The sequence below is a fragment of the Balearica regulorum genome, chromosome 1, assembly GCF_011004875.1.
Source record: "Balearica regulorum gibbericeps isolate bBalReg1 chromosome 1, bBalReg1.pri, whole genome shotgun sequence".
NCBI classification, from domain to species: domain Eukaryota; kingdom Metazoa; phylum Chordata; class Aves; order Gruiformes; family Gruidae; genus Balearica; species Balearica regulorum.
The window spans coordinates 197,618,579-197,630,939 of NC_046184.1; the positions used below are offsets into that span (position 1 = coordinate 197,618,579).

A 12,361-nucleotide genomic window follows, 5' to 3' on the forward strand; every position below is an offset into this window, starting at 1 on the left:
TATATTTGCAAACAGCAATGTTGTGAGCAAACATTAGACAATGTGACGCTGATGTGATCTTTTATTTCCTCTTTAGTTCTCCAGGTTTTGTCTGGCTACATCAGTTTGTCTCAAATGACACTGAAACTCATGACATGTTTTTAATGTGTCTGTTTTATATCTGTATGTTGTATTTTTAAAATGTATTCATATACTTTATATTCTAAATATATGTTTATTCTATATTAGAACAGGATTAAGGAAATAAATACTTTGTTAGATTCCTCATAATTAGTTTTAAGAGCTGGATATTTACTTCTGAAGAATGTAGGATATTCACATGCATTTGGACTATTGAATTTTAGTGACATTTGCTGTTGTATCAGGTTGCCTTTATTTTCATTTTTTGTTTCTACAGTTACTGACCATTTCTGCTGTTTTGTAAGTTGAACAGCAGGAGGAGCTCCAGACTTAATTCTCAGAGTATGTTTTTCTTTCTGTAAACCTAGCCACAATAATTTTGTTTCTGTCAGCTTTCATCAAGTCTTTTCCCTGGAAACTTGATCCTACTTCAAAAGTGTAAGTCTTCCATTGATAGTAACACGATAATTTACCTTTTTTTTTTTTTTTAAATAATGTTAAGTAGCCTTTCTGGCTTTAAACCCACACTTATGACAATGTAAAGTTTTTGTAGCTGTAGTTTAAATGGCAGAGAAAGTAGATGTCAGTATAAATGTACATTTAAGAAAAATTGGAGACAAAAGTCTGAAATTCATGGTAGTAGTATCTTAAAAGAAGATAGAGTAATTAGGAGAACCTCAAGAATTTTGGCAGGCTAAGGGTAATAAACCAGTTAATGCTAGAACATGCTTCAGCTTCTAACAAGTAAGAAGATGCCTATTATGTATATTGTAAAAATAATAGTGTTGAGTTAGTGCAGGCAAGTACCATAGTATTAATTAAATTCCATTACTTCTCAGTAAGTGCAGCTGCAGTTACAAATAATTCTCAAGGCCCTGATCTTGCAAAGATGTAGTAGCCTTGCTGACTTCTTCCAGGTCATAAAAAAAACCCCAAACCAAACCAACAACCAAATGCTGGAAGAGACCTTTGGAGGTCAACTATTTGCCTTGAAGGTGGGATTGATTGTGCTTAAGCCACTCCTGACAGAGGCACAGAGCTGTTCTTGAGAACTGTCAGAGGTGAGCTTAGTGTATTTGGTGTTCACTCCTGTTTCCCTAACTTTTGGTGTTTGCCAGGCTGGGCTGACTTTGCTGGCTATAATTCACTGTTGGGATTTTTGCCAAAATGTCAAAGATTTTATTCAACTTGCAACTGGGATGTGCTTGCAGGGTATTGCACTCTGTGCTGGTCCGTTGCTTTGGGACTGCAGCAATAAATAAGTCTGGCCTTGGGGATGAACAAATCAATGCCAAAATAAGCCAGTTTCCTGCTGTGTAGGAAAGAGAAGCCACCACAGTAACTGAAGGCGTTTTGGATCTTGGGGTGACCAGCTGAGCAGAAACTAGGAATAACTCATCTCCTTCCTTGTTGGGACTGTACATAAGCTGCCAGCTTCAGGGGGGAGTGGGCAGCACTTTTGTTTTTTCAGAGGGGTAGGGACAATACCAAGGTACCTAAACATGACTTTGGATGTTTCTAAAGTTGCTAAAAGCTGCAACTAATGTTGAGGTTTGCAAGTTACTTGTAAACAAACTTGTTTATGGCTGCTTTTTGTTAAATTATTTTTAGTTTTACAAAAGAGCGTTCTCTGTTGGGAACACCATGTGGAAAAATAGCCCAGACCCTTTGTGGAATATGTGAGAAAACTGTCACTCTGTTCAAATTGAAAGCTGAAGTGGAAAAATAATGAAAAAAAATTAAAAAACCCAACGCATCTTTCAATCAAAGTGCTCATAGAGAAGGAAGACTTTCTATAACTATCTGCTTATAAGCAAGGGAAGGCATCCCTTCTATTAAGTCAATTAATGTAGGTGCAAAAAGTCTGTTTAACTTATGAGTCATTAAGCTAGTGGAATAAGCTTTTTGGAGGAACACCGGAAAGTTATTGCAAAGGCTTGCTGTGAAGCAGAATTCAAATTTCAAGAATTATTTCTTTATTGAAAGCGTTGTAGAAAGACAAAGAAATTAGATTTGACTTTGTTTCCAAATCAACAACAAAAGTTGTGTACAGTGTCGATTCCAAACCGATACTCCAAATTACCCCCTGACCTCCTCCAAAATATTCTATGAAGTACAATTAACAGAAGGAAAAAAGGAACGTGAGATACAGGTGCTAGTTTATGGTTGATGAGAGTACAAAGGCTTTCTATTATTATAATTATTATTATTTTTAAGAAATCTAGAGTCTTCTATAAATCATAGTTAAGAGTCTCCCTTCAGGTAAAGAATTAAATTTCATAGTCTGGCATGTAATGAAAATTGAAAGGGGTTTTCCTTGTCTTGATCTCTTTAAGTTAACCTGAGGGGTTCATCTCACTTTTATCTTCCACTAACAAGATTTTTTCAAGTTTCTTTGAAAGTTTTGAGAGAATCTGGTTTTTTAGAGATAGTTAACTTAGTGTTCTATACTTTCATGGATGTCAACAGAATAATAATTTTTCTTAAGGAAAAAAGAGAAATCAGGATATATCAGGGACTACATTTCATAGCCACTGATAAGAATTCTTGCCATGCAGCTAATTTGCAATTGTTAAAGAGTCTGAATGCTCGTGTTCTGAAGAACGGTGATCCTTACTCAAATATCCCTGGTCCAAATTTATAAAAATCCAAATTTAATATCAAATAAATATAAATATAAAAATCCAAATTTATAAAAAGCATTCTTAATAGCATAGATGAAAGTCATGGTACACAAAACAGTCTTAGTTTCCTTCCAGATATGCAGCTTAAATGAAAGTGATTTGAGAAGTCTGCATTTTATTTAGACTCAGTGAAGTCATACAAGCTTAGAAATAATTATTTATAATGACAAACTATATCTTTGTTCTTCACAGGGACACAGCTTTTTGTTTGAAGCCTGCTGTTCTTGAAGAAAAACCAAACCTCATTGTGTCAGTTAACTTCTTTTTAAAATTGGTTTTTAAATTGGTTTGGCTACATCTTTTAAAAATATTGCTGGGCTGCAAACTAAAAGTAAGGTGTCTGGATTTTTTAACATAGTGTATCCTTTAATATAAAGCAGGAATTTACATCAAAGAAACTACTGTTTTCTTTGATATTTCTACTTTCTTTAGGAAGATACTGAGATTTCTCTTTGTAAAGTTTCTGAGCTCACATTCTGACATAAAGTACATAAAGAAATTTTTCATTCTTTCCTGAGCTTATATTTTGTTATAAATACAAATGCTTTGGTGTTTGTAATCAGAAGTTCAGAGTGAATTAAGTTGTTGCAGTATGTTTTAAGAGAAAATTAACAGAGAATGAACTTCTTTTGTTCATTTTTGTACTTCTCAGTTTTTCACAGTTTTGGACATTTAAGGATATGAGATATGCAGTTCTACAGGAACAACAAAATAATTTAAGGTTCATTGTTACAATAAAAGGGACTACTTTTAATTACTGATTTTTTTTTTTGAAGTCAAAATACTTAACTGAAAGTTTGGCATGGAGAAAAATACTCTCTTCCACTGTACATGAGTTCATGTATATATTTGTTGATGCTGCTTCTGATCTGTTCAGAGTGAAATTTATATACTGGTGCCCTTTATGATTTACATAAATGTAATACGGTATTTCCTACATTTAAACTAAAAGCAAATTCTTTTCTTTTTTTAATATCTAGTAATGTAAAAATGCCTTCTTGATTTCAGGAAGTCATCTTTTAGATTAATAATTGTGTTTTCTGGTGTGTATGTCTGTAACGGATAGAAATGTTGGGATTTCCTTTTCCTGCTCTTCCAGAAGTGCATTCAGATCCTTCAAGTTTCACATAAGGGCTTAAGAAAATTTATGTGCTCAAGTTCAAGGGTAGCTAGGAAAACTTTTTGTAGCACTGCAAGTATCAGAAATCAATACGTAGCTATTCTTCTGACCTCAGATAACCTAGAAGAAAGGTTCTGGGGTAAGAAATCTTTCTGACTGGAGTAGGTAGGTCTCTGCAATGTTCTGCTGCAATTCATCAGACCACCATTCTTCCATCTCCTTTGCCTGCATTTTCAAAGGCATCTTCCCATAGAAAGGCTGTGCTGTTCATCCTTTTGGGATTCGGGTATACAACGTGCGGTCCAGTCAGGGAAGTCTAAGTTCAAGAGAGGAACAAGAACACATAACTGAGCTCAAGACTTCTGCTTGTTAGCTCTAGCTGTACCTTGCTAAGCCTGAGAGTGGTATTATATTTGCATGTGCCATTTACTGGTGGCATAGGCATCGTAGGTACCCATTTGAAGCACTTTGAATCACCTTGCTGGGGCCCAGAACTCACATTTTTAAGTGAAAGGGTATCCAGACAGGATGTTTGATTCTTGCCCTGGTTTGTTTAGCTGACCTGAATCCTTTTTCTTCCTTAGGAAGTCCTGTAACCATGTTTCCATGTATTTGCCAGCTTTGGAGACAGCAGTACAATGTTCAGCTAGTGATATTAGTATGCCATGTGCAGCATCCTCCCCATTGAATTCTGCCTGTCTGCTCAGATGGTGCAGCAAGCAAGCTGCACATTACAGCATACTAGAAAATCTGTCTTCAGGCACTTCTCTGCAGTTGTTGTCGCCAAATGGAGCTCCACTTGGTTTCCAATGCAGATTTTAGCTGTCTGTCTCCAGAACATTAACCTTTCTTGCTAGTAGCAGTAACCCTTAGCAGAAATTTTACTGGTAGCAGAATGCCTGTTAGTGTAGTTCAGTATGGGTCATAGTAACTTCCTTTCTGATTTCTTTTCCCAAAAATACTTGAATGCATTTCCTATTGGAGATAAAAAATTGTAACTTGGCTGAATAAATATAGAGGCAGCTTGCCAAAGAGTGACTAGAGAGAGTGTGCTCATATTAAAGCAGCTGCTTCTTGCAGTTTTATTTGAAGTTTTTACTATTTGCTTTAAATAGAAGGAAAAAAGCTAGATAACTATCCAAGCCCACAGCTTGCTAACAGCTTGAAAATCATGCATAAAGTGATTCTTAGAATGGCTGCTACTTTAACATGTAATATAATAAAAATAATTATATGCACAGCAGGGTCATCAACAGTTATTAATGTGTAGATTATGAAGATTGCTTTGCTCTGACCAGTGAGTAGTTCAGGGGCAGGTTAAGCTATAGCACTTAGGAAACTCTGTTCCTTTTCATATAGAGTCAGTCACTATCAGTTAATTCATTAACTAAAGTTTTTGTCCTTTCATTCCATCAATAGAGAAGTAACGTGCAGTGGAATGCTCTGGTTTGGTTGGGTTTTGTTGGGAGCTTTTGTGTGCTTTTTCAAATACACTTGGTTTCCCATTTGAAAAAGATGATCAAAGAAACACCATACACCTGGGATAGAAGATGGTGAACTTTGAGTTTCCCCTGTAGCTTCAGGAGAAATTCATTTAACAGTCTTGGATCAGCCCTCAAAAAGGCTCTGCATCCTACACAGACAAGCTCTATCTTTGTTACAGGGCAGTTTAAAGCGCTAAAGTCTTCGTTTTGGAGTTTTATGTGGTCTTTTAGGTAATCCAGCCCAGGTCAGAGAGTGTTTTGAAGATACAACCTGAGACCCTTGAGCAGCATTAGAAATTTCATTCAAAGGGCTGAGGGAAGAGAAGTTTGGCTTGCTGTTACAATCACAGTCCCCATTGCTGCCAAGAATTTGTGCTACGGTGTTTTAGATTAGCATGGATTGGAACACTGAAATACTGTGTCTGGGAAATGTTGTGTTCTTGCAGTTTCACTAAGGTGATGAAGCTGTGAATAACTGAGGTTGGGTAATCATTTGCTAGCAAACAGATGCTTTTTTCCTGTCATCTGGAAATGATGAAGTTGCTAATGGCTGCTACTGTTTTGAGTGCCTGGAATCAAGGAAGAATCTTCAATAAGGGAGCATGTATTTTGTCAGTAAACTCTTCCAAATACTTTTCCACCCACACCCTCCAGCCAGACTTCAGTTTTACGAATCTAGGAGAGATTGTAGAATTTCCTGTTCTGCTCACTGAATATTCTTTTTTTGGGAAAGATTCAAATCTTTTAAATTAATTTCTTCCCTTTTCCTCATTGTCCTCTACTGTTATCTAGTGCTACACCTTTCATTCTGCAGTGAGTAGCATTAAATCTTGAAGGTAGGGGCTCAGAAAAGAGTCAGTCATATGCTTGCTCTTGCCACTGAAAGGCAAGATCATCTATTAATGATTCCAGGAACTGAGTTTTTTGGTTGTAGGACAAATCTTCAGATAGCTGAGGTTTTGGCTAATTTCTATTCCTAAATAAGCCCAAAGAGAAAGTTTTCCTGGAATCAGTGCAAGTTTGGGGTTAGGCTTTCTTCAATGACAGTTGGTCTTACTTGATTTGTGAAAAGAGAGTTCATGTATGAGGTAGGACCAAATTCAAAACTTGTGCATTAAATATGTGCTTTGGTGTCTGGAATGATTACTGCTTAGTGGGTACAGACTGGTATTAGAGAAAGATTTTTCAAGATGATCCACTTTTAAAGAAGATCCACTTCCTGGAGCAGTAGCTTTTTTTCAGTACCTGATACGCATTTTGAAGTATGTTCTTAATTATTATCATCTGATTGTGAAAATTGCTTTGTATTATCATATTTTGACCACTTTCTAAGTTCTATGACATTGCCATGGCTAGCAAAAAAGCTATGGATGCCAAATAAGTTAAAGTACAGTAATCACCACTGACTGCTGTCAGGATTGTCCAAAAGTAATTTAAGTATCAGTCTTGTGTCATAAGACACCAGTGCTATTTGAGGATTTTTCAGTATCTTTGTCTTTTCAATATCATCAATATCTTTGCCTACTACACACTGGTATAGTAGACAAGGCAGAAATGGAGAAATAAGTGAGATCAGAAGTAGAAACTTGGTTTTTTGGTGTTTCGTACAAAAAAAAGTTGTTTTTCAAATTTTTTTTGCAATTTTCTCCTCCTTGGCAAGAGGAGTATTAACACACTTCATTCATTAAATGTGGGAGAGATTTGATCCTGGCAATGTTCTACCAGAAGCAACTGACATGAACTTTGTGTAGTTATTATTAAAGCGGTTGTTTAATCAGGACCTCATTGTACTCAAAATGTCAGATTGTGACATCCTCAAACATTAGCCAGGGTAGGGGACTAGGTCCCCTGCGGAGCCTGCCTTGAGCCAGTATAGTCTGTTATTGCTCTTCTCATGAGTGGGTGGATAAATGCCATGCTTTTCCAAAAGACAAAACTATTACAGATTTGCCCCCCCACACACTTTGAATAGTGACAGTATATTATAACTATCAGAAAGCCTTCTCCCCATCCTCTTCGTCATGGGCTAAGTTCATGGGGACAATGCACGTGTTGAAGGAGTGCTGAGAATGAGGAAGAAATAGGCACTTATCTTCTCCCTGTAATATGTTAATGTCAGCTCTCCTGTCCAGGAAGGAATATCACTGCTTTCTCCTGCTAGTATGTATCTGTGGTTTTGACAGAAACAAAATGACACATAAAGTAGTTTCAGAGTTCTTCCCCTCTGCCCCCCAGCAAACACGTTAATCCAGTATTTCAACTAAGCGTGGTAATCCTTTGCAGTTAGCATGAAATGTTGTCCTACTCTGATGAAGCTGGAATCTATCCATACTGCAGTTGTGTGGTCTTAGTCCTAGGCTCCATATGACCTCTTCACAGAGTGGTTGAGGTTGGAAAGGATCTTTGGAGGTCATCTGGTCGAACAGGGCCGCTGACAGCTGGTTGCCCAGGACTGTGTCCATACAGCTTTTAGATTTCTGCAAGGATGGAGACTCCACAACCTTATTGGGCAACCTGTGCCAGTGCTCAGTCACCCTCACAGGGAAAAAGTGTTTCCGGATGTTCAGAAGGAGCCTCCTGTATTTCAGTTTGTGCCCATTGCCTCTGTTCCACTGAGAAGAACCTGTCTCCGTCCTCCTAAGCCTTTTGATCATAGGCCTTAACATACCATCGTTCTCATCTTTGGTGTTCCGCTATTGTAGTCCAGCTGATGCGTGTTTAAATTTTAGTGACTAGTTACCATGTCATTAAGAAGCAAAAGTGCAAGAGCATGAAAGAAGAGGTGGACTGTGATTCTCTAGCATTAAACAGTCTTTACTCTGAATCCCCACAAAATGGTATAAATAACACTTGGACTTTGTATGTAAAATGAGGCAACAAGAACATTTTTGCCAAAATATCTGAAAATCATAGTTGTCATCTGCTGGATTTGGTATCCAAATTTGAATATAAGAAAAATGGAGTTGCTGTGAAGCACTGTGCCATAACTATTCATTCTGTGACTGAATTTCACTATTTGAAATATAAAGCCAAATATGCTTAATAAAGGCCTTGTGAGGCTTATCTGGTGTATGTTGTCGCATCCTGTGACTTGGTGGTGAAGACCATAGTTTGTGTAGCAAAACTAACTATTCTGTGATGCTTGTATTTCTGTAGGTACAACATTGATCCTGGCTTGTACTGTCCATTTTTCTCTCTTGGGGCATGCATGGAAGGTTTGAACTCTTTGTTCAGTCAGCTCCTAGGAATCTCCCTGTATGCTGAACAGACACGGAGAGGAGAGGTTTGGTCTGAAGATGTTCGAAAATTGGTAAGTATTCTTGTTCCCAGCATCTGAAATGACAGACGGAAGTTAGACAAGATGGTGTGTTCCTCTGAGCCATGAATCAGATTTTATTTTTAAATTATTTGGGTACCTATCAAAAGCACAGACTAGTAGTCTAATTTTAGTTGAAGTTAGACCTCAAGGACATCATACTCTCTCTAAGTGCCTTTTGTGTCCTTGGTCTTTAATGGTCTTTATAATATGTCTGTCTGTGAAGGGTGCCTGAATCAGAATCAGTTTCTCTGTTTGAAGATTATTGTTGTGCCTTTCAAGCCGTCCTTCTCAATGAGCCCGGCTAGTTTTGTTTAGTTTCAATTTGTAGATGACTGTAGACAACTAGAATTCTGTAAGTCCATGTTCTAGCAGTCATGTGTCTTTTTCTCATATTTTTTTTAATTCTGTATGTCATCTTTACTTTGAGATTGGTTTTTATGTCTTTATTTTTCTGCCCTCTTTTTAGAGGAGGGTGGAAATAAAAAACTTCAGCAATAATATACTCACCAGGTTCCCAGGTTCCTCTCTTGTCTTCCCTCCATGTATTCACTGCCAGATATTCTTCACTGCCTTTCCACCTCCAGCCCCCAGCAAGAGTTGCTGTTCTTTATATCCTGTGGGTCAATTTATAATTACTCCTTACTCTTCCGGCTTTTTTCCCATGGTAAATCAACTTCTGTTACTGTTGACTTCTGAGAAGTCATTCAGGGGCTACAGGCAGTGCTACTTTTAATAGTAATCTGTGACTAATTAGTTTTGAGTGAAATGCAGAAATGGCTGCAGTTTGAGGGACAAGCTCTGAATCTTGTATATATATTTTTTTCAACTAAAATTACCAACAGATTTTACATTAATTGTTCCCAGTTTATTTGTCATTTATTCCTTATAAATCTTTGGATTAGAATACTATGTCTTCAGTTTACCCATCTTATCAGTGCTTTGACTGGGGAAATAATACTTTTTTTTCTTTAGGCTGTTGTTCATGAAACTGAAGGTTTGCTAGGATACATCTATTGTGACTTCTTTCAGCGACCTGATAAACCACACCAGGTAACATTTATGATCTGATTCCAGCATGGTTTTTATTTGAGTAGTGACTGTAGTGTTAGGGCATTTAATGTAAGTTTAGTAAAAGATAGCTCGATTTAAAATAAATTCAATATTAGCAGAGAAAGTCTGTAACTTTGAACGTGGTTTTAGGTAAAATATTTTTGTCAGTAACCTTTCATTTAAAAAAGCCACCTGGTAGGCTGAACTCAGACTCTTTATTCTGCAGAATGGCAGGTGCTATGAAATGTAGAACTTTGATTAGAGATCTGTTTATTATTTACAAATTAAAACAATCTGAAACTTTAATACCCTCTAAAGGTGAAAGTTCATAATGACACCTAATTTTTATTCAAAATTCTACTTAAAACTGTAGATGGTTCCAACTGTTGTGGCTCACTCACTCATGCTATCCAGTGCCAGTATAGAAACTATACGATGCAGCACAATAGACACTTCACTCTGTAGAAACATCTGCAAATTACCACCTTTAGTGAGGTGGTAAGTGGACAAACTTTAAATCTGCGTTAGTATAATATATTACTCTATTTTGCTAATATTTCACAATATACTAGGAGTGCTGTGCAGAGTATTTTATAAAGAAGTTACTGATGAAGAATGAGGAGAGAACTTTATGTGTAAATTATGGATTTGGCACATGAGTAAATTTCTTTGAGCTTGTGGTATTTTTTAGAAAAATTGAGAGGTTTTGATAATTGTAAAACAAACAAAATAATTTTATTTTCTAAAAGCAACACAGTTTTCTTTATGGAATAAGGTAGTTTCCTTATGAATATGAAGCAAATAATAAAGATGGAGAAACAGCGTGCTTCTATTGAACAACACAGTTGATTAAATTCAACTTGGATAACTGAGTATACGTTTAGGTTTGATTTAATAGTTTGTTTCATTTAATAATTTCATCATTGTTTTAATATCATTGATATAATGACATTGGCTGTCCATGTTTGCTTTTATCTTGAAAAGGATTGTCACTTTACAGTTCGTGGAGGCAGGCTGAGGGAAAATGGAGAGTATCAGCTGCCTGTGGTTGTTCTTATGCTTAGCCTGCCCCATTCAACAAGGGGTGCACCAACGCTACTAAGTCCTGGCATGATGGAGAATCTCTTCCATGAAATGGGACATGCTATGCATTCTATGCTGGGAAGAACTCGATACCAACATGTCACTGGTAAGAAAGTTAGAATAGTGTTTTTTTTTGTTGTTTTAGTTAAATATTTAATTTCTAGAAGAAGGGAGTAGATTAAAAAATAGAAAAAAAAAGAAAAAAGAGGATGAACCAGAAATGGTTGAGTCATGTTGATACTTCTGCAACGTTGATGAGTTGAAAATACAATATCAGATCCCCAGATATTATCTAAAACCCAGCCAAACAACAGTTGAATATTCTTCTTCTGCTAAGAAGAATTAGGCATTTGTATCTGTCCTTTCTGTACTACTGATCTTTGTTCTAGTGGTGGTATCCACCCTTGCAAGTTTGCCCTATGTGGAGTTTATAATAATGGAATAGTTGGAGGATTGAAAATAAATTGAGCTAAACTTACACCTAGTGTAAAAGTACAATGAATCCTGGGTTGGAAATGATTTAGGAAATTGAATTAAGGAAAATTAGTAAATTAGTTCTTGCAAAGAGCATACAGTGGTAATATGGAAAATCTGTAAAGCCAGGCCTTTTCTAGTTGATTCTGATCAAAGTGAAGTTGATAAATTAGAAATGTATTGTATTTGCAAGCATGATTAACTGGTAGGCCTTTTTATTGTACGTAAATGAACATGAATGAATACGCAATCACAGCTTAGTGAATGCACACAAGAGGAATATTGCCTTTTCTCATTTAGTCCCTCTTTTCAAGCCATGGCAATGAGTGCATTGGCTGGTGGCTCGTAGGCTGCTGTGGCCTTCTGCAGTTGTGGCAAATGGGTCAAAGACACGTTCTGGCTAAAGCTGGTGGGCACACTACTTTTCTTATCTGCGGACAGCTTGGTATATACTCTTCTATAGTAGTGTGCTGGAAATCCTGTTTACAGTAGACATTTACTTATTAAAAAAGATACTACAAGCAAACAGATGAAATTGTCTGAAGGATTTTTTTAGTGTACTATTTTTGTGTTATGCTAATGATATGAAAGGGAGTTCATGGTAGGGTTATGTGTTATCAACAGATACTTTGTACCCAGTAACAAAATATGCTTTCTTAAGTTTTCTACTTAGAACTAAAATAGGCTGAGCTGTTTGTAAGTATGTCACTACTGGACATTGTTAAAACAAATGAACACTGTATATGCTCTTTCAGTAGGTCTGTATACTCCTTGGGACAGTTCACTCCTCTCCCACATTCCTTCCACTCATATGGCCTCATTCTTCTTGACGTCCAGGGGTACTTATGTGTCCAAAGTAGCTGCTTTGGTGGGGTTCACCTGTTGTGGTGGTGAATCGTATTCATCTACATGTCAGAAAGTCTTGAAGGGGCAGGAAATACCTAATTTTGAGGCTCAGACTTTCCACGAGCCGCTGTATATGGTTTCAGCGTTGCCTTAGCTCCAGGCAGTACCACATCCCAGGGGA

The 12,361-nt window shown here is 36.9% G+C and overlaps 1 protein-coding gene across 2 annotated transcripts in view; it reads left to right on the plus strand.

Annotated features, from left to right (window-relative positions):
- The window catches only part of MIPEP (mitochondrial intermediate peptidase), a 78,528-nt gene that overhangs the window by 24,403 nt on the left and 41,764 nt on the right, over positions 1 to 12,361 (plus strand). For both annotated transcript variants that reach the window (XM_075742170.1, XM_075742171.1), the window contains exons 11-13: positions 8,565 to 8,718; positions 9,700 to 9,777; positions 10,762 to 10,966. In XM_075742170.1, the coding sequence (XP_075598285.1) occupies positions 8,565 to 8,718; positions 9,700 to 9,777; positions 10,762 to 10,966 (437 nt within the window). The remainder of the gene's footprint in view (positions 1 to 8,564; positions 8,719 to 9,699; positions 9,778 to 10,761; positions 10,967 to 12,361) is intronic.